At 40.1% G+C, this 22,773-nt stretch overlaps 1 protein-coding gene across 7 annotated transcripts in view; it reads right to left on the reverse strand.

Moving 5' to 3' along the window:
- Positions 1-2,260: 2,260 nt before the first annotated feature.
- The window catches only part of tnca (tenascin Ca), a 45,490-nt gene continuing 24,977 nt past the window's right edge, over positions 2,261-22,773 (reverse strand). For 3 of the 7 annotated variants that reach the window (XM_069513776.1, XM_069513774.1, XM_069513775.1), the window contains 26 exons: positions 22,223-22,486; positions 22,016-22,131; positions 21,285-21,438; positions 19,352-19,621; positions 18,738-18,923; positions 18,537-18,626; positions 17,790-18,053; positions 16,691-17,089; positions 15,131-15,577; positions 14,700-14,975; positions 12,935-13,207; positions 12,489-12,761; positions 12,110-12,382; positions 10,805-11,113; positions 9,624-9,896; positions 9,264-9,386; positions 8,425-8,568; positions 8,171-8,290; positions 7,865-8,008; positions 7,388-7,518; positions 6,859-6,991; positions 5,721-5,872; positions 5,464-5,560; positions 5,212-5,373; positions 3,977-4,140; positions 2,261-3,728 (listed from right to left, as the gene is read on the reverse strand). In XM_069513776.1, coding sequence (XP_069369877.1) covers positions 3,618-3,728; positions 3,977-4,140; positions 5,212-5,373; positions 5,464-5,560; positions 5,721-5,872; positions 6,859-6,991; positions 7,388-7,518; positions 7,865-8,008; positions 8,171-8,290; positions 8,425-8,568; positions 9,264-9,386; positions 9,624-9,896; positions 10,805-11,113; positions 12,110-12,382; positions 12,489-12,761; positions 12,935-13,207; positions 14,700-14,975; positions 15,131-15,577; positions 16,691-17,089; positions 17,790-18,053; positions 18,537-18,626; positions 18,738-18,923; positions 19,352-19,621; positions 21,285-21,438; positions 22,016-22,131; positions 22,223-22,486 — 5,348 coding nt within the window. In that variant the 3' untranslated portion in view covers positions 2,261-3,617. The remainder of the gene's footprint in view (positions 3,729-3,976; positions 4,141-5,211; positions 5,374-5,463; positions 5,561-5,720; positions 5,873-6,858; positions 6,992-7,387; positions 7,519-7,864; positions 8,009-8,170; positions 8,291-8,424; positions 8,569-9,263; positions 9,387-9,623; positions 9,897-10,804; positions 11,114-12,109; positions 12,383-12,488; positions 12,762-12,934; positions 13,208-14,699; positions 14,976-15,130; positions 15,578-16,690; positions 17,090-17,789; positions 18,054-18,536; positions 18,627-18,737; positions 18,924-19,351; positions 19,622-21,284; positions 21,439-22,015; positions 22,132-22,222; positions 22,487-22,773) is intronic. The other 4 variants (XM_069513779.1, XM_020082281.2, XM_069513777.1 and 1 more) reach the window with 3 other exon arrangements.

The raw sequence follows: 22,773 nt of genomic DNA on the forward strand, positions 1-22,773 counted from the left end.
CCAGAGTTGAGGACGAACCAACCCCACTGTGGGATATTGCTATTCCCATTGACCCACACCACTATCTCCCAGATTTAGGACACAGATAGAAATTGGTTTGCAGCTCCAAACAGCAACAATCTATGTCAACAATTAGCATATCGTCTCTTATCAATACCAGCTCTCATCTGTCTTCACCACAGGAAGAAACAGGGGTCATAGGAAGTATGGTCCACAACACAAGTGGCAGACCATTGTTCGAACTCTCAACACTGATCAGAAAGATTTTATTTGGGTATTTCTATCACTAGTTCTCTCTGGAGCAGAGACACTTGACTGATGACCTCCGAGTCCCTATTTAGCAACATCTCAGGGCGAAATTAGATCTCAGCAATATGCATAGGTGTAAATCCAGGGCAAGTTATTTCTAAATCTTCAACTTCAGGCGGAAAACTCCCAGCTCTGTGCCAGGCGACATCTAGTGTCTCGTCACTCCTCTTCACATTCCTTATTGTCAGAATTAAACAAACTGTTCCAATATCCCTAAACCTTCAACAGCTGAGGGAGTGGCAGGCTCCTCTGAACACATGACTGTTACCCTGAGCATGAATACTTAGAAACCGCAGACATGATCATGACTGGATGAAACATTCAGTCGTCTCTTGGAGGATCAGATGCCAGGGACCAAAATGTTCCCATTAAAGCCGGAGCTGCAAAACAAACAGAGCGAGGGTACAGAGAGGACCTGGTCACGGTGGAGGAAGAGATAACTGGGTCACCTGCCTGATGTCGAAAGACAAGACTGAAATTACCTCAGGTTTACTTGCGAGCCAAATGCAACTAAAAGTAGAACTTGTAGCCGAATAGTATTTGATTAAATTATCCCTGGTTAAAGGCTCTTGTGATTTCCGCCCTTGTTTCAGTTAATGTGTGCAACAGAGCCACAAGTTTCCCTTCAGATCCGGAGCAGTTTAGCTAAACAATGGATCTGATGATGAAAAGATATTGATTTTGCAAAGTGCCTATGGCTTGCACAAAGGGCTCCAAAGAACTGCAAAAGAAAGATAAGACAGATTTAAAGCTAAACAGTAATATTTGGGTCTAATTTCTTTTAGAAGTGTATAACACATGCATGATGCTGAGCCTCAATATACACGTCATCAGGAAACTTTGTAAGTCTCAAAGTGAAACAAGAAGAGGTTAAAGTTTCTTGGTTGGGAGTGTCAGCCTTCCTCCTGCAATACAGTTAACCACTGTTTTATGTTTCTATAACCCAGAGAATGTTTTCTGATATCAAATTATATTATAACAAGGTTTCTGCAATGTTCGCGTGATCAAACCAAATAGGATATAATTGAATATGTTTTTTGGGGTCATACTGGTCTCAGTAAGTAATTGTTGGTCATGTCAGTCCATCGGTTCAGAAATGAACTGACATTGGTGCAACATTTCTGTCAGAACTTCTGAATGTATTGAACAATATATATTTTTAACATGACCTGAACCTGGATATGTGATAAAAAAGAACATATTTTAAATGTAAGTTAAGGTTATGTGTGTAATAGTGGTAGAAAATGTATAAAAACATTATTTACAACCTTAGATTGAATATAAAGGAGGATATGACTCCTCCCCAAAAATGAAGCCAAAGCATTTTGATTGCCCCCTGGTGGCTGGCTGCAGTATAATCATATTTTCCAACATGGACATTAAAGTCAAATTACATGTTTTTCACAAATATGGTTTGTGTTGTTTGAGTTCATTCTTATTTCTTTTCTGATAAGTTTGGTTTTAATTCATTTTTTGATGCTAAAGAATTTGGTGAAACATGATTGACAGCTGAGTCTGACTGATGATTGGTTGACAAATGTGTAGGATGCATTCAAATCTGATATTTTGGTTTTATTTCTAAAAAGTGGGAAGAAGTGGAGTCATATATATATATATGCTAATTTGCATTATCTGTTAGCAGTTATATCCTCTCTCACATTATATGATGGCAAATGATACATTAATAAGTGTTACCAGACTTTATAAATCTTCCAGGCAATTTTTTTTAGAATTGACCTCAATGTCTTTAATACTTTTTAAGCCCTGCAGATAACCTCAATGATCAATATTTATGCTTCTTGCTTTTTAGACTAATCTTGTGTGACAACCACATTCATCACACTTTAGTTGCCCAACCGGAGTTTAATGGAGAGTAAACACTGCCATCTGCTGGACTGAAACTATGGAAACGGTTTAAATGTGTGCTAAGGAATAAAGAGCTCACACACACTTTTATCAAACAAAATTTTATTTTTCTTAAAACTTACAGGGCATCCAATTTGTTCTTTTTTTTTTCTTAATCAAAATGTGTTGATCAAATTTTAAATATGGATTCAACTTAGTGGCCTACAAATACACTCAATATCCCAGTTGTACAGTTTATATATGGCAACATTTCATGGAGTTTATTTGCTGATTAATATATATGATTTCATACATTTATATTAGGCCTCATTTTACAGGTCCCTTAATTCATCATTAACTTCATGTAAGTTTCTGGGAAAGAACCATGTGGTTTGTTTCTAATCACAGGAAAGAAAGACAAAGCAAAGATTGTTGTTTTAGTTCATCAGCAGGGTTCAGTATTGACCATGCTCTGAAATTTAATAGCAAATAATTAGCTCCATTTAAACGCCAGAGAATATTTGTTACTAATTTATTGAATTTATTTCTTATTTTTTTCTGAACCTTTTTGAAGTTCACATTGTGCTTAACAAGGACCACATTTCCTATTCATGATGTGTGGCTCTGCTCAAAGCTAACAGTAAACAAGGAGTGACTTATTGAATAAGGATTTGTATTTGACACACAATTGGCCCCTCAGTGTAAGTTGTGTCCCCTTTGTGGCTCCAGATTTAGGAAAATCCTAGATCTGCCACTGACTATCCAACCGTTGCATGATGTTTGTTTGCAGACACATTAAATATTTCTGCTCAGCTCAGCTGATCTCCTCTGAATAAAAGTCTCACAGTTGTTCTTTCTCAGCATTTACAAAAGTCATCACTCTATTTTAAACAAAATTACACAAATTATATGGTTCTTTCCATGAAACCTAGCAGAGTATTTGGAAATAAAACAAATTATTATTATTTTTTTTTTAATTGATTATTTTTGTAACATAACTCTGTTGAGGATGGAGGAACTGAACTAATGCAACACATGAGTTAAATTCCCTTGACCTCAGCGGACGTGAAGGATGTGGTCCGACGCCTTCCGACTATATGTGCCTTTGACATGTTACTGATTCAGTGGATTCATTTATACAATTTTATAATTACTTCTTATATGAACAGCTGTTTAGGTCCCTATAACACATGCTCTATTATGTCCATTCACACTTAAAAGCTAATTTCCCCTGGAACACAGAAATATTGACAAAAAAATTGACGGTGCCAATTGGAAAATTCTTTGGCGTAAACTGACCAAGTTTGTTTCTCACAGCCAGAACTGATTACATTCAGTGTGATTACCTTGGTTTGTGAGTAATTTAGAGAGAAATTAAAGATGAGGGGACACCAAAGGTCATGACCGCTGGTGAGGCAGAGGAGGAGGTGAGGAAGAGGAGAAGGAGGAGGTGGTTCACAAGTCTATGATCGTTTTTTTCTGCTCTCAAAGTTTCTGAAGTTGGCTGGTCTGATCTTCATCTCCGCAAATTCAATCGAGTGTTCGTGGCCCTTCCAGTGGAACCAGTTGATTCCCTGTGAAGAGGCAGAAAAACAAATCAGATGAAAATGTCTAAGATATCTAATAAACCCAAGTAGTTTGTCCCCACAATGTAGTTGTATGATCTTGGGCCTATATCATACATCCAACAGAGACTAGGATATATATTTGACTTTATTTACTACAGAAGGTATAATGACATAGATTAGGGTGTTTCTTAGTCATTGTTTAATTTTGTACTTGTAACGACAAGTTAAAAGAAACATGTTGGAACCGTACGTACCTTACTGTGACTGTTGTCGCCGTATTTCCCCATGAGGTTGACGCGATGACAGTTTTTATACCAAAATGCACCTTTGTAGGACAAGGCGCAGTTGGTGACAGCGATATCGTTATCGTTGTCATAGGTCGAGAATGGTCGACCCTGGTGGTAAGTCATGGAGTCACCTGATGAAGATGAGAACTGATCAGTAAAGCTTCCATCTTCTTGTACCATTGACTCAATGCACAGAAACATGGGAGCTCAGAAAAATGTAAAAAACTAAACCAGACAAATAGAGAGTTTAACATTTTTGGAAATATACTTGTGAAATGTCTTTAGAGATGTTGATGAGAAAAAGCACTCATCTCTGTGTGTTTAGTACGAAGCTTTGCATAAAGACTGGAAACAGATTGACAGCTAACTTGGCCCCATCTGAAGGGAACACGTTTTTCTAATCACTCCCTATCTTAAATCTAGTAGTGTGCTGGACGTGGGAGATGAAGTTGGACACACCACACTGTTTTGAAACTGACCCTGTGAGCCGCAGAAGCCGGGCTGAGCCACAGGACAACTTCTGCTTATTACCTTGGTTATGATTTTGTCTGTCTGTCTGTTAGTTAGCAGGATTTCACAAAAACTACTAAAAGGATTTCCACGAAACTTGGTGGAAGGAAGTGTGAGGAAAGAATCCAGGCAGTTTTCAACATTTTCTTTATTTCTCAGAGAATAATTTACAGATTCTGAGGAAAAGAAAAAGTTTGTTTGGGGACTGAAATTCATGATTTGCAGATCCAAATAAAAATCTGGAACTTCAAATATGGTTTCAGAAGGGGGCTGTTGTTGGCACCAGTATCTACTGAGTGCTATTCTAGATTATATTTAAATCATTTGACAGTAAAAGCAGGTTTCTCTGGTTTGTGTCGGGTGACCTGCAGAGGAAGGAGACCTGCTACAGATTCAGATTGATCCTTTTTCCTCACTATTATAAACTGAAACAATTTTTCATCTCCTAAGTATCATGCTTTGTGTGTGGGAGGATTTACTTTAAGTCTTTTTCCATTTTGTTATATTTGGCCTTTTCTTTGGGTTTCTGGTGTTTCCACTCAAGTATTTTGTTTATGTGCAAAGTAAAACTGCATAAAAAAACATGTGGATGGAAACTCACATTTATGACATATTGACATGCATATATGGATCTTCTCACCCATTAGGCGTTCTTCCCAAAATGTACAACTACTCCTTTAAGTAGAACCTACCTGCTGTTCCACTGTATGCCCCTATGTAGATTTTATAACGTGTTCTTGGTTCTGCAAGCGTGAACTTGTCATACTGGGCGTAGGCGGTTTCCCCTTTGTCCCTCAAGTCCACTCGCAGCTCATAATGCCCAGAGGATGTCATTTTATAAAGGTTGGAGAGACCTGTAACCCAGATTTAATATGTCTGAGATGGTAATAAGAGAGAGGTAGAGAGATGCATAGTGAATAATGCTAAACGACAAGTGTTCTTACCCAGCCAGAACTCATCATTCATGTTACCGAAGCCAGCGGTGTAGTTCTTCCAGTTCCTGTAGAACTCCAGTTTTCCATTCTGGCGTCTGAGGGCAACCTGCGAGTGTCACAACAATTTTATCAAGCACGGCCGAGGTCACTGTGATGCTGCATCATTACAATCAGGTGCTGCATAACTGGTTTGATCATATCTAACTCAATATGAAATATGGTGTCAAAGCGGTTGTTAAAAGCTTCCAGCAGGTTGATTTCCTCACCGTCCATCCTCCGCCATCTGTGGTCATGTCACAGTAAACCTGGATGGGCTGGCCCTCCTCTCCTCCCACATGGATTGTGTATAGACCAGAGGTCGTCTCTCCATTCAGATATATCTGAGCACAGTCCCTGGGTCGTCTGAACAACTGTCCAACTAAAACGCACATGTTAAAAAGAAATCATCTTACAGACCGCAGAGGACACAGTCGCTTTATCTTTATTGCTGTTACGTGAAAAATGCACAAGACTGTAAATGTTATTGAGTAAGAGAATGGACCTCGGAGAGAAAGAAGGTTGAGAAAAAGGAAAGAATGGAAAAAGAGTTTCCATCAGCAGATGCTCATGCAGAACGAAAAATAAGCCTGTGATGTGACTGGGATATCGAATTTAATGAAAAGAATTTAGGTTAGAAGTTCTAACTCTCTACTGTGCATCTGGACAGTTGCATAACCCTTCACAAGAGTAGCAAAAACAAGTGAGGTTTAAAAAGTACCTATCTTAGGTAAAAGCAGCTACAACACAGAATAAAAATACTGTTATTTTACTACTTCTAATATAATACTAAGTAAAAGCGCTGCATTCAAAATGATCAGCAAATGGTACTTAAGGGTAATCCAAAGTAAATGCCTTATTCTGGTCCATGTAACTGATGTATTCCTTTAGTTTTAGGAAGACAAATGGTAAAAGGTCAAATATAAATCTAAAAGGTTCAGAGATGATTAATGAGATGAACAAATAAATAAATACATATTTTAAATGTTTGTGTGAATTATCAAATTATTTCACTTCACTGGATGTTTACCAGATATCAACTTGTAGTTTTCTGAGACAAGAAAAGCAGCTCAACTAGTATTTTTAAGGGTCAGAGGTGGGAACAAATTGTTTAATCTTGTTTTATAATCTCAACATATGTATGTTATACAACATCTTAATCTGAGAATGAAACTATAGATATTGCACTAAACAATGAAATATTTATCATTGAAATGTAATGGAATAGAAGTAGACAGTAGCATGAAGTGAAGAGTACAAGTACCTCAAAGTTGTACTGAAGTGCAATACATGAGGAAATGTTTTCATCTTAGTCCACTGCACACAAATGAATAAAAAAAAAGTACATGCATGGTGTTTCATGCTTACTGGTCGTGAAGACAGTGGCAACATGCCGACTCCTCTGGGGCCCAGCGATGGCCTGCAGTTTTACACTGTACTCTGTGGAACCAGTGAGCTGAGCCATGCTGTAAGAGGAGGCTGTCGGGCTCAGCACCACTTCCTGAATCCAGACACACACACACAGAAACACACAAGTACACACAAGGGATTTACAAAAAAGGCAGGACCATTTTAGAGATTCCACAACAATTGATAGAACAAATATCAAAGTCCTATCATTTTTTATTTTTATAGCTGCAATTTGTTATTATGTGCTGTAAAGAAAGCAACAAAAAGTGACTAGACCTGATTGACAAAGTGAAAATATTGTATTTTTCAATAACAACGGGCATCAAATCAGGTGTCAGTTTCAATAAGGGTGTTAATTTCACATTGGAATTAACTCAAAGTTACTTCTACCAAGAGGTTATGAAATCTATCTGAAAGTTAATGTCATGAAAATAATCCTCAGTAACATTAACAAGTAAACCACCATTGTTGACAGTGATGAACGTACCCTGATTACACCATCAGCAGAGGAGAAGGTGAGTGTGTAACCCGTCACAGCAGCCTGCGGAGGTTTCCACGTCAGAGTAGCACTGTCAGTTTGGATGTTTATAGCTGTCAGATCACGAGGAGGGTCCACATCTGCAAATACAGAGTCACACTGCAGATTAATCTCTGACTGTGTCTGTCTTTAACAACATTTGCCTTCTGCAGCTGAAAATAACACATGGGGACTGATGACAGTAAACCACAACAGTTAAACTGTGGACCAGGCAGGTAAACAATGAGCTGGAACGCTATACATTTCTATAAAAGAGAACTATTTGTCAAATCTTCACTGTGTGTCACTACTTATGTCGCATTGTTATCACTCTCGATTTGCAAAAAATAAAAGGAACTAAAATATGTACAATAATGATGAAATATATCTTCTACATTATAAAGGTTCTACAGAATTCATGCAGACACGTCTCCTCTCTAGACTCACCTGTGATGAATTCAGTAACAGCAGATCCACTCTTCTGAGCTTCTTTCATGGCATGAACTCCAACTGTGTAGTGGGTTCCAGGAACTAAGGAGCCCATCTCAAACTCCACAGTGTTTCCAGAAACATGCTCCACCACCGGGGACACTGCAAGACAAGGCACACCCAGTTCATAAAATTACAGGATTAAAGAAAAGAAACACGATAGAAGAAAAGCAATGTCAGAGGAAGAGATGTTTCTTACACATATCACCCACTGTTACTACTGAGCTCCTGAAGAAAAACAACATTACAGCTAAACAGTGTCACCTGAATCTGCCCTGTAGGTGATGACGTAGCCATCCACTGTGGCCACAGACGGTTGCCACAGCAGCAGGGCTGACGTGTCAGTGACATTAACTGCAATCAGGCCCTGAGGTCTGTCCAGAGCTGGAAGACACAAACAGGAACACAAAGGGAGTAGCTTCGGTTACATTTTCTAGGATCTGATGCCAATGCACGTATGAGTTAGAGGGGCAGACACAAAGGTTACGAGAGTCAAATGAGAAAGAAACAAAGCAGACCTGTGGTTACAGTGTCTGTGCTGGGGTCGCTTTCCTCCAGACCTTTCACAGCACTGACAGTCACTTGGTAGGTTTTGCCAGGGATCATGTTGGGCAGCGCAACCTCAAACACACTGCCGTCCACAGTCACAGTCATTGGGCTTCCTGTGGAGTAGAGAGGACAAAGTATGGGCCCTGTACTAAAAACATCACATATCAAAATTAACTGCTCAAATCAGCTAGAAATGCTTTTTCACAACCAACACTAAGCATCCTCACTCTTATTGAAGGTTAAGAACAGATGATGTCACACCTTGTTAAGCCCTATGACACAAGTTTTGATTCGTGAATATGGGCTATTCAAATAAAATTTGATTGATAGAGGATTGGGCCAATATCTATCCAATCTTCACCTCCCCTTATTGGATGCCAATTCAATTTAGGGTTGATTTTAAGATTCTTTAAATAACCTTTAAAGGTGAGCACGGTCTGGCCCCCAGTTATATAACAGATCAACACTAGTAGTTCCTAAGTGAAGGCTGGTAACTAATGGTGACTAAGCTTTTGCCATCAGGAACTTGAGGCTACTTGCCTAACAATTTTTTATAGGAAAATATTTTAATGTCCTATCTTAAATAACAGTTTAAAGTTGTTTCATTTTAATATTTCTATGTTGTTTTGCTCCCATGTATATTGTAAAGCACTTTGTAGCCTTGTTTGTACAATAGAAATGAAGTTGTCTGATTATGCATTTCATATTTAGTGCACTTTCCATAAGTGAGCTGCACTGTAGTTCTTAGTCTTTATGAACTTTTTATCTGTAAGAAGAAATGCAAAAAAACCTTTCATCGACATCTTACCTCCTTCAAAGGGCACATAGACGATGCGGTAAGTATCCATAGGAGAGGAAGACATAGACCAGTGAACTACGGCAGAAGAATCCGTGACTTCAGAGAAGTGAATTCCGCTTGGAGTGCTCAGGCCTGAATAAATGGATGCAGATAGAGAATTCAAGTGAATAAATTATTTCCAATAGAAAAACACAATTTTGGCTCAAGGGAACAACAATAACTTAGACAATGTCTCCATTAAACATGGAGCCTGAAGCAGAGGAAGAAAGATGATTAGTAGGAATGTGGGTTTAGTTCTCTGCAAACCTAAACCTCAGAAAGTTTAGTAGTTAGTACAGAACTTAACAATCTGCAGTGTTTTTCATATACCTGTCTGAGCAACCCCAGTGATAGGTTGGGAGCGTTGGTCCAATGTGATACCATAAAGCTCAATTTCATACTCAGTGCCACTCATGAGTCCAGTTAAAACCATGGTTCGCTCGTCACCGCGGACACTGTACTCCTTAGGATGGGCTAGCCTTTTGCTGTCTCTTATTTTAATCACAAATCTGTCAAACATGTCTTCATCTGCCGCCCACGACAGACGGAAGCTGTCGGCAGTTATGTCAGAGACAAAAAGATGCTCCACCTCCGGCTCAGCCTCTGGTTAGACAAGGAAACAGAACGTTGTGTTGGTTTTGGTCTTTTCCCAGAAATAATCATCAACTTGTGAGAGACGGCCAAAGACATTGGCTCAGTTTGGAAGAGGTCAGCAGAAAGACAAGAAAGGTTTCCAGATGGCAAATGTTTCTGTCCACCACCATCTGTCATGCTCTTGCATCCGTTAGTGTGAAAGAGACAATATGGTTTTTACTCGGCGTTTATTCATGTCAGTTAACAGATTCACATTCTATAAAAGGCTCTATCTCATTTGTTGGAAGGATTTCAGCTAATTTTGGTTGAGACGAGGTCACCATGCGTCCTCAAGGCCAGCTGAGGTGCATTCAGTGCATTCGAAGACAAGGACAAAAATTAGATTAATCATAATAATAAGACATTTCATGCTCAGAGTGTCTGTGTGTTTTCCTGTATATAACCAATCAAAAATCCAGAGGAAAACACATTTTCAAATATGAAAACAAACATTTGCTTGCTCATATTTTGGAAGTATGAAGAAAAAATTGGGAGCTCTACATCTTTCTCCTGGTGACGAAACTGCATACAAAGAAAATGTCTCGAACAAAGGGAGAGAGAGATGATTCTACAAAAGAGATAAGTTGTAAATCCGTGTTAGGGTTAGTTAGGTGAGCTGAAGCCTCACCATCGAAACGTGGCATTAATAATCAATAATAAAGCCAAATTTAAAGATATCTTGGTAAAACCTTTACTCGGTTAAATTACCATTAAAAGTGCATTGATATCACAGAATTATACAATTTATAGAGTAGCCAAGTTGTGATGGTGAAACTTTATATTCAGATCGTAAAGTTAAATGATTTTCAGTAAAAATGCACTGAGTAGTTGCACTTTTTAGTAAGACGAGGGGCCTTGCACTGAACTGTGGGTGGTACCTGTCACAGCCACTGTATTCAGAGGCCGAGAGAGAAGCCCTGACTCTGACACCCCAGTCAGCCTGAGCTCATATCCTATGCCGGTGATGAGGCCCCAGATGTCCAGGTGACTCTGGTTCCCTGGCACAGTGAACTCCTGAGGCTCCAGCAGCCAGCCGGAGTCTGTCACCACTATATCAAAGTGGCTGAAGCCCCCACTAGAGGGGGGTGAATCCTCCTGCTGCCGCTGCTGCTTCACCTCCCACGACACACGGAAGCCGTAGGGGGTTATGTTGGAAATGGTCAAGTTTTCCACTTTAGGCAAAGAAGCTGGAGGGGAGCGGGTTTCATTGTTTTGTGAGTGGGAACAGATGTGGGAAAGGGAACGAGATTCCATTAGGAGCGTAATGTGTGCAATGGTTGCAAAAGCAAATCAAAAAGAGTCTGTTCTTCCTGTGAGGTTTTAAACTTCATAGGGACAAAAATAGGCATCTATTAAAAATAGAATACCTCCTGAATTTAAAGGCCAAACACATTAATGGCAAATTTGACACACATCATAGTGCTTTATATTTCTGTCACAGATAGTGGAAAGATTGATACGTCTCCTTTCTCACCCAAAGGTTTTTAAAGCTTAATTTAGAGACTAAGATTTGAGTTTTCAGTCTGAGCCATAAAACCCTAACACACGTTAAAAAAAGGGGGAGGGCTCAGAGTGAATGGAAATGTGATGAAACATCACCTCTGCTGCTTTGCCATTCCTACAGAAGATATTCATCACAACATGTGAAGATAAAAGCTTCTAATAGAATAATGAAGTAGAAATTTGAGAGAAAGCAGTTTGCTCTTCCTGAATAGAAATCAACCTAGACATCTAGTGGTCATAATTGTTAAGGCAACTCAACGCACCCCCTGCCCAGCCTTGTTTTTTTTTAATGAGAAATATGAGAAACTAATTTTAGTCGGATTCTTTCAAAGCTTTTAACAAAAGATGGTGTTTCTCTAACAGTCTGTTTATCCATGTCTCAACTCTTTGGCTTCTTTCAATCTTTAAAAATTTAATTAAAAATAACAGTGGCTTATAATGCAAGTCAAATTTGCTCTTAATGCATTTTGGATTTTGGCCCTACAGATAAAGAATATGTTTTGAAACTAAAATAATAACTTACAATTAATTAAAAAAAATAATTGGAAAACAATATTTTCTAAAAAGATAATCGATAAGTCAAATATTAAATAAATAAAAAATAACATACAATTTTTAAACAGTTTTCATTTACACGTACGAGTGATGGGATTTGAAAATATAAGTAAAATACATAGTACCTGTGATGGCGTGGGCTAACACAGAGGGAGTGTGGCGCCCGTGAGAAATACCATACAGTTCAATGTCATAGCCTGTGGCATCCACCAGGTTAGAGACTGTAATGTTACGGATTTCACCAGGCAGTCTGAACTCCAGTGGATCAGACTGCTGCTCGGAGTCACTGACCCGGATAACAAAGCCATCAAAATGGCCTGACACAGTGCTCCAGGACAAGCTGAGATTATGTGGACTCACAGATGAAGCAGCTATGGGCCCCAACTGTGGGAGATCCTCTAAATGAAAAACAGAACACGGCTTTTCAGTGAAGTTGTGCGGTTAACTACAACGCAACATTGTGTTTGATACATGCAGTGTTAAGAAGCGCGTGTGATGTGATACCTGTTGAAGCTATAGCAAATAGAGGCTGTGTGTTCTGGCCAGCAGTGCTGGCGTACAGCTTTATGTTGTAGCTTGTGCTCGCTTTGAGCCCGGCCATGACTGTGGAGCGCACGTCTCCTGGCAGAGCGCGCCCCATTGCCTGCGAGGGCAAAGCGGACTCCCTGACTTCTACTATAAAGTTATCAAAAGGCTTCTCTCCTGTCCGCCACGACAGAAAGAATCTGTCTGAGGTAATGTTAGAAACAACTAGCCTGGACAAATCAGGCTCTTCAGCTACAGGGGAGAGAAAATATAGTAGAGATTCATTTATTGCGCTAGAAAGCATATATGTGTATCTTTTAAATGTCCAGTGTATGCACACAGGCCGGAATTTACAATGAAGTTTACTTAATAGGAATATTATAAAATTCTATTAATTGTAAGACGGAGGAAAAAAATCTAAATACCTGTTGATGCAACAATACTGACAGCACTGGTTCGGGATCCCTTGTATGTCCCATAGAGGTAGGCTATGTAATCAGTGCTGGGCCTGAGCCCTGTGACTTTGTAGGACTTATCATTGCGGGATATGTTACATTCCTTTGGCTCCATCAGCCAATCAGAATCAATTATCTCCAGGATAAAACCATCAAACTCTCCTTCAGTGGCGTTCCACAGGATTGAAAAGCTCTCTGAGGTTAAGTTTGAGATATAGAGTTTGCCAAGCACCGGCTGATTCACTAAAGAAAGAAAGCATTATTAGATTTTCATTAAAAACCACTCTGCAGAACACACATGTAAAACTTATAAAGAAGAAGTGTGACTGGTAGCTTGTTGGTTTGATTCATCAAATGAAAATATTTATAATGCTTCAGGACACTCACCACCACCAACTTGCAATTCCTGATAGTCTGAAGTGGCTTCATACAAGATTAAATACATGCCAAGGTTTTTGCATTAAATGCATATTGAATGTCCACCACCATTACTACCTAAGCAGCTTGAAATTTAAACCCTTTAAACCTATTTTCTTTCATAAAACTGATAATGACAACTCATGGACTACCACTCAAAGAGGAAAGACACAAAAAGCCGTCATGGTAAATAGGCGAAGAATACTGGCCTGCAAGTGTTGATTTAAATGAGAAAATGTGGTTAAGGAAGAAATAAAACAGGATAAAAAAATCTTTCTCATGCACATGGAGCAAGATTTGATCCGAGTACAGGATCAATAATGTGGCAGGAGGGCAGTTCCCAGCAGAATAGGACTGCCCCAGAGGAAGATAAACTGGCTAAAACATCTCTGTACATGCAACTATATAATCAGTAACATGCAAGCATGCAGAAGACAATTTAGGCATCATTCAGTTGTAAATCAAAATGGCGTTAGTTTTAACTGCAGATGAAATAGCATTTTACCTTGATATGGTAAAGAAGTTTTAATCATTTGCCACCTAGTAGTTCAAAAGGAAATGAGGATATTTACTGTGAAGTTCTGTGAAAATAAACTTCATCAGAATCGACAAAACTAAACTACGTCAGTATCATTCACACAAACTAACAGAGCTCAAACGCCACTGAAACTCACGCATACTGTGAGCACTTACTGAATACATTCACGGGCAAATGATCCTTCAAGGTTAATCAATTACACACTGAATGAGGGTTGATGGGACGGGATGAGATGGTCACGCTGTCACTGGGTGACAGGCATTGGAGGGTGGAAGTTATTGCTTTGCCTTTGCAATCATTGCAGCACATCAGCGTCAAACTGGACCACGATGCAGGGGATGACAGAGGGAGGGGGAGGGGGAATTGGGGCTTCATGCACTTTGGTAACTGGGATGGAGGCAGCAGTCCGGGGGTAAAGGGTGAACATTTGAGGGGCTTTTGCTTGGCTCGGTGATGAGGCACAGGCGCCCATCACCCTGCCCTCTCTCAGCGAGGCAGAAACAGTGGCTGGAGGGTAAAGATCGGTTCATGGCATGTTGGTTAGGATGAAGCAGTTCAATTCACTGTGGCTGAGTGTTGGACAGTCACAGGAATTAGGTTATTATGTTCTGGATTCATGCAGCGAGACGTCAACCCAACAGGGTGGGTCTTGTATGTGTGTGTGTGTGTTGGCTGCACAGATTCTAATTTAAATTGAAGAATTGTTAAAAATCCAAGAAAAGTAAGAATGTTAAAGAGTTAAAGAGGATAAAACTCTGCAACACTCGAAGTTGCAGGTACCTGTGGTGGCTTCACTGTACACAGGCTCAAGGAAGGAGCCATCATACATCCCGTACAGGCCAACCATGTAGCTGGTGTTGGGATTCAGCCCAGGGATGCCCAGGCTGAAAGCGTCTCCAGACAGCGAGAGGTTCTGGCTCTCTGCGAAATTCTCCAAGTTTGTTACCTCAATGACAAAGCTGTCAAAGTCCCCAACCATGGGGGTCCAGGACGCAGTGAAGCTGTCCCATGTAATGTCAGAGATGGTGAGGTTCACCACCATGGGCTTCAGCTCCTCTGGTAGATAAAAAGATCAGAGCGGGTCAACTGAATGGCAAGATGGATTATAAACATTACTGTCACACAAGGCACATTATTTATTTAGGTGAAAAAAATAAATTCATGAGATGATGGTGATGGGTTGTGATGAATGCAGTATCTGCTTCATGTACCTGTAGTAGCAAAAACTTTGAGAGGCAAAGATCGATTTCCATCCACCAGCCCTTGTAAAGTAACATCATAATGTGTCGAGGGGGTCAAACCCTCTATTTCAGCCTTCCTCACATTTCCTGGTAATGTAGTCACATGAGCTTGTGTCACCCCTGATGGAGAACTGAGCTCCACCATAAAGCTGTCGAACGCCTCGTTGGGCGCAGACCAAGCCAAGCTTACACTAGTGGAGGTAGCGTTTGTGACTTTTAAGTCCCCAAGTACATCCATGTTTGAGCTTTCAGCCCCTGAGCTCATCACAACAGTATCAGAGATGGAAGGAGGCTCAGTGTTTACAGGATGGAGGAGATCTGTGGTTTGAATTGTGTCATTATCCAGAGCAGACTGTGTGGTTGTTGTGGCATCTTTAATACTCAGCGTAAGTACATCTGGAGAGGTAGGCTCGGGTGCTACAGTGAAAAAAAGCAGGTTAAAGTATTAAATGTGTTACTGGCTCTGCTGAGAAGTGAACAAGAAGCAACCTGCAAAGACAAACACAAATATTTTTGCACATAATAGAATAAACATAATTCCGGATTATTATCACTGTTTCTCAAGGATCCCAGTTTATATCTTAAAGCAACAGCTAAGGCATTAACAGCACCTGAGTCAGTGCTGTTAATTATTTGAAGGTTCTGAGTAGCCCACCACAGTGGAAGTACACAGTAGTCTTCATGGAAAAGCCATGCACAGCCATTACGTTCCTGCTGACCTAAAGACAAACTGTCGAGTCACTTTTTTGGCATGCGAGTGACGTGTGGTGTAATTTTCTCTGACTGGCAGAGAATCATCAAATTTTGTAAATGGGAAAGACTACAAAGAATGAGGTGGATTGAGATGGTAGTTTCCAGAGAAAGAAATGGTTGCATTGACAAGTTCAAATGCAAGAAGTAATGAGTGCAGCCAGTTCACGGTAACCCAAGCCAACAATGACTCAGGGAGAAGACTGTAGATTTCTTCCAGTGGTTGAATTTGTTTAAGCAAGATTTTGCAGCAGTGCGGAAGCCTTGAATGATAAAGATGAGGTTGAATGAGTTTTTGTGAAGGGTTTTTTTCATCATACTGTATCAGGCTATAGTTTACAGATGATGGTTAGCCAGCATGCAAATCACGTCACTACTCTGATCTCAGAAACTATCTGAGTTTATCTGTCAGACCTGGTATTAACATCCTTCCTGAGAGATATGATCACAAGCAGTTAGCATTCAGGTTGGTCTGTCCACACCTGCTTGGATCATAAAAATGAGTCTGATATATCATGAAACTGGCCCAGGCTGCGGCCCAGGATGCATTCAAGTTCACACAGCGAAAAGAATGTGGTGACATATATCCAAGACCACCTACGAACATGGTCTGAGTGATGGATCTCAGGATGCACTCAGGACACATTTAGGAATTCAGACCTGAACTTGGCCCTTGTGAGTGGATCACTCAGTGCAGATGTTAATGTCAGGCCAGCAGAATTTCCACTAAAAAGAGATGGTGACAAAAGTGTCAATATTCAGTCAAAGAGAAGCTTATACCTGTGACTGCAACAGCTTCAAGTAGCGCAGATCTCTGGCTACTTGTTATTCCATAAAGTTTTATCTGATACTCTGTCAATGGCGCCAGGCCTTCAAATCTAGAGCCAGTGGCATTTCCAGGAAGTTGGACCTCTCTCACATCCCATAATCGCTGAGGGTCTTTATATTCTACTGCAAAGCTATCATAAAGGCTGTGAGCCTTTAGTCTCCATGAGAGGTCAAATCCATCAGACGTGATGCCTGAAACAGTCAGCGTTCCAAGCTCATCCTCAGACTCCATCCCAGAGAACTGGGACTCAGAGGGCTCTAAATTTACAAAGCTAATCACATTGTCCTCCGAGGCTGTAAGAGTTGTAAGCTCAGCGTCGTCTGAATCAGCTAAATAAAATGTGAACGAGGCTAAAAGAAAAACAAAAAAGCACAAATGAAGACAGCATCGATTAGGTGAAAGTGCATCCCATTTTCATTGCAGCTATTGGCTGTAGATTTATTTCCAGCCATTATATCTCTTTACTTTTGATTCCAAAACCCAGTTTTTTAAGATTTAATCCTTAAGATTTCAGTCCTGATTGATTTAAAAGATCGACTGCTCGAACTCTTCTTGAGTAACGCCCTTGCAAAAATAAAGAAATTATTCAGGGATGAAAAAGTGACAAATATTGTCTTGCCTTGTGGAAGCATTCTGAATGAATGATCGTGGTCGGCATGAACCTCAGTGACAAACAACCCTTTCCTGTGGCTGCTTCACAACAAAAGTCACTATATTACATCAATTCAAGTCTTTTAATGTGAAGCAGCAGCAGTGTGCATTTCCAATGTTATCAAGCTCTGATACATGTTTGACTAAACACTGAGGTTTTTAAATCAATGAGTGAAATTATGCTGGATGACATTACAATTGATCAATTTATTGATTGATCCCAACACTCTTATACTTACCAGCTAAAAGGGAACCATCCCTTTAAATGAATCAAAACCTTTAAAATGTGAGGGACATAAAAGCTTATTTTGCATGAAAAATACATTTTCTTCTATTTTAAATGGCATGTGTTGTCATTGATTCAAAGATCCAACTGCATTAAAATAGTTCTCTACCCACCTGTGGCTGTAGACAGGATGACAGGCGTGCTTCTCTTGTGTCCCCTCTCTGCAGTCAACGTGAGAGTGTAGCCCATTCCAGGAGTCAGGCTGGTCACGACATGGCTCGTTGCAGTGGCCGGGATCTCCACCTCCTCGACCTGGCCGTCTCTGGAGACGTATACCAGCCTGTAGCCACCGAACTTGGCTGTAGGTTTCTCCCACTTCAAAGTGAGGGAGGTCTCTGTGGACTCGACTTCTTCAAAATCTCTGGGAGGATCGATGTCTGACAGAAGTGACAATAATAATATGAAGCAAATAAGTATGTTTAACTGCATGTAATTCTGCTTGTGTTGCATACCCAACACAACTCATTAATTACCTTTCACTCTATTTGTTTTGTTTTGTCACCAAAAGGCTTCTGCCGTACGTGCTCACATAGCCTATTCATAGATGTTGAAGAGCAATTACTTTTTTTTTTTTAAAGAACTGCAACAAAGAAAAGAAAGACAGTGTTCGTTCCTTTAACTCAATTAAAAAGTAGCGGCAAGTCTGCTGGAGATGCGATGCTACCAGCAGACTAATCACCTTGCCTAATGTGATTGGTGCATGTCAGGATATGGCGTAAGGCTCATCTGCCTAGGGTACACGTCTCTGAGTAGGCTACTGCGTAGCTTCGAAGCAGAAGCATTATGTGGGCATAGGCCTGTGTATTTATGACGGGTGTGAAGGAAGAGTGTTTGTGCAGCTGCTCGAAAGCGCCTCTCACCAGTTTCTGCATTTGTAGTGGCTGGGAGGCTCTCTCTCTCTATCTTCATGGCAGTAACACCAATCCCATACTCCGCCCCTGGATTTAGCCCTGCCGAACAGAGATACACAAGAAAAGTTATCCATGGCGTGACAGATTCAAGTTTTGAGCTTTCGCATGTTCATACTTAATGAAGTAAATGTTCATCTATTTGATCCTTACCAGTGATAGTAGCTTTTGTGGTGTCTCCTGGTCCTCGCAGGAACACTTCCTCACCGTGAGTTGCTCCAGAGATCGGGGTGTATTTCACCCGATAGATGCCGACATCAGCCTGACTGTTAGTCCACTCCAGAGTGATGCTGCTGTCCGTCTGAGACACGGGCCGCAGGTGCTTGGGGGCATCCAGAGCTAAGATACAAATATAACAATCCAATAGTATTTTAATATTTACACAGACAACAAATGTATTCATTTCAGTTACTATTAGACATTGGGCCACAGTATGAAAAACATATATGAGCATCCCAAATCATCTTTTAATAAATATTGATACTGTAAAATAACTGTGTGGTATCACTGAAGTTTTTCTTGTAATATTTTTTAAAAAATCTGGTGTTCCAGTTAAAAGAAGAATATTAAACCATACGTTTGTTTTTCATCTACATTTATATCTTAAAAAAGCTAAACAGCTTGAAATAGTGGTTTTTTTGCAAATATAACAGCAGTAGAACAGTGTGGCTCACAATCTACAATCCAATTGTTATTAATTAATTAATATATATATATTCAGCTTTAAAGTAAATGAAATGGAAATATTTCTGCTATGACAAACCTACCTGTAGTGAAAGTGGTGATGACAGGGTCACTGCTGATGTTTCCACTGCTGGAGGAGACCATCACTGTGTACTCAGTGTCTGGTCTCAGACCATCGATGCTGTATTGCTTGTCTGGGGGGAAAATCTCTGCATTGCTTTCGTCTGAGGGGTCGGAAGTTGGCCTGTAAAACATGGTGACTCTGTCCATAGGAACAACTGGCTGAGTCCAGCTCACCAGTGCCGAGGAGTCTGTGACATCCTTCACCTCCACCTGCTGAGGGCCGTCAGTCTCTGGGGAAGGAGGTCATGTGAGGGTGGCAGGTGTTAAAAGTGAAACATATTTGAGTGTGAGAGAAAATATGCTGGAGAAATGATGTCCTTGACTATCCAATACCTGGTAATAACATTACTGACAGTGAATGTCTGACGCGCAATAAAAATGACACAACTGTGAACATGGTTGACACAAATCAAGTTTTAAAGTTGCAGACAAAACCATAAGCAGCTGCAAGCTACAGATTCATAGTGTTTTAGCTTTGGATGGAATAATACTCACCTTTCTATATGCTAAACTAATGATCAGCTGCTGGCTTCATATTTAATTACCATAAATATGAGAGTGAAATAAACACATTTCCCAAAATAAATTAACTGTTCCTTAAAGCTTCTTAAGGAGAAAAGTATACTTACATTTACTCATTTGACAGATTATTTTATCCAGAGTAAAAACTTAGGGACAACACTAAAGCTGCAGTACAGTAGCAGAGGTAGAAGTAAGTTCCAAGTGAAAGGAGGTGCTCTTGGTTGTCAAAGAATCACAAAAGAAAACAATCTGGATTTTAAGGAACATAAACCCGTATGACTGAAATTAAACAGAGTCACACTGTTGACAAACAATGAAGATTTGCGATTTTCAAGCTGAGACCAAAATGCTGCTATATATGGTCTGGACCATGAGTAAAAGTTTCACTGTGCATGAATAGAAGGCTGAATTGCATAGCTTATCAAAGGATTGATCTCTAGGAATAGCTGCAAAGAGAAAGCCTTTAAATTAATAAGTCAACTAGCTAACATCTAAGTCTAAAGAGGTGCAAGCCCAAGATTCTGTCTGTATGGCAGAAAGTTCAAGTACACAAAACAATTCATGTAAAACTTACCTTGGCTTTCTCATAAGACAAAAGCCTGAGATTGGCTCAAAACAGGAAATACTATCATAAAATATAATGTTTCCTTGCACTGTGCCTTTGTGTTCACTATCTGACAAATCTCCTGTGTTTACGTATGGAGGAGATATCATTTTATGTTTTGGGACTTTCCTGATAGGACCTCAGGGGGTACAAGATTTAGCCTTAGTTCCATCATTCATTCCTGGGAGCAGTGTCAAGTTTCAGCTTAAACAAATACATGACATCAGAAATGAAATGGTGCGATACTCAGGGAGTCCATCGACACAGATCTGAAAACTAAATCACTTTTCCATGCACAAAGATGATTGCTTGGCCTGGCGTGTCGTACTTACTGCATTGGCAACTGAAAGTATTTCACAATGAAACGTATGGAGTAACACTGCAATAAAAGTTTCAGTGAGCAGAGGAAGAGAGCTAAGAGGAAGATTTAGAGGGAGAACTATGACATGGTCATGCTTGACTCAAATTCAATTTGCTTGAGTTATTACTCTTTACCTAAAATCTGTTAGATGGAACCACATAGAGCCAGCAGGGATTTCCTGTTTTTACTCTTCATTATGGAATTTCACTCTATGACATTATAGTATTTTTTTAGTCCAAGCTCAACTGATGTGGAGATTATTTGTACCCAATCAAACTGCTGCCAGACAAAGCAGGAAAATTAGCTGGATATGCAGGATAGGTTTTTGAGCATCTATGATTTACCAACTGACTTTAGATAATCAGTGTGCTGAGAAAATGTTTTTCTTTTCCAGCGTGAAACTCACTGGTTGTGACTGTTTTGGTTGTTTGGGGTCCTCTTGTGTTATTCTTGATGATGTTGATGGAGACTTCATACTCTTGTCCTGGTCCCAGGCCTGACTGGAGAAACTGGTTTTGAGAGGATGGAAGGGTGCTCACCACTTTTCCATTTTCTTCTTTCTGCACAGACACATGATTCATAAACCAATGTAAAACATCCAGTAAAATGCATCCACACAGGAAAACAGGTAAGACACATACTGGCTGTAGTAGAATTATTCTACAAACTCCAGGTATTTAGATTCCTCCAATGCCTGAAACTAAAAAAAATTCTCATGAAACAAATCAAGTTCCTGCTGAAATGTATAAACAAATAATATATTAAGTAGTTAAGATATGTTTGGAATCCTCATTTTTCCTTTGAACGTGACTCTGTATGGAATCACATTTTAAAATTGGTAAAAACTCTGCAGAGGCAGTTCACTTTAGGAAGACCTCTTATCTGCAAGCACTTTAATTTCTTTTAAAGTTACTGGCTTGAATTCAAAGCAAAAAGGATTTACCCGAAGATGTAAGACGTCCAGACTTGCCCTCACTGAATTTTTCCATATGTCAAAATAATTTTAATGGTTAGTGCTGAAATAAATCCATGTTTTGCTGACAGTTCCAATAAGCTGGCAGAACCTGTCACTTTGCCTTTCCCTGTCAGATCATAAAAATTCTCGGGCAAGCCTTCAAAAGTGATGTGCAGACTGACCGTGTTGCGGAAATAGATCTCCCAGCCATCAAAGGAGATGTCCAGCTGGTCCCAAATTACTTCAACTGAGGTCTCTCTCACTGATTTGAATTTTAAACCCTCTGGCTGTGGGAGAGCTGGAGATATAGAAACAACAATCAAAACAGTTATTCATCTTTTTCCATAGTGATTCTAATTAAACCAGCCGACTCTATGACTGTGAGGTACCTGTGGCCACCCTGGCGCTGACAGGGACACTCCTCTTGTTGCTCAGGACAGCATAGACACTGATCAGATATTCGATGCCAGGTTCAAGCTCTTTAACAGTGGTGGAAGTTTTGTCCCCAGAAACTGTGTTCTCCTGGAGAAGACCCCCAGGACTGGTGGGTACATACGTCACAAGGTATTCTGTCACCAACATGTCGTTGTTCCAGGACAGGTCCACTGTGTTAGCGGTGACCTCGCCGACATTAAGGTCCTTTGGAGGAGACACTGGAAAATTGGAAAAAAAATTGCTGACACTTTCTTATAACCCCAATCACTAAATGTCCACCACTGAACGCTAATGTAAACTGCAGAGCCACATCTGGCTGTGGTGTGAGGAGCCGCCAAAAAACTGCGAACAAAGTGCAGACAGCAACAACACACACACTCAGAACCTTATTTTAAATTCACTGAAATAGTTTCTCAGAATGAGTTGTGAGTGTAGTTTGAGACAAGAAGGAAATGACATCATTCTGGATATGCTCATATACTACATCTAGTTGACACATGGAAAG

The sequence above is a fragment of the Paralichthys olivaceus genome, chromosome 18, assembly GCF_024713975.1.
Source record: "Paralichthys olivaceus isolate ysfri-2021 chromosome 18, ASM2471397v2, whole genome shotgun sequence".
Taxonomy (NCBI): domain Eukaryota; kingdom Metazoa; phylum Chordata; class Actinopteri; order Pleuronectiformes; family Paralichthyidae; genus Paralichthys; species Paralichthys olivaceus.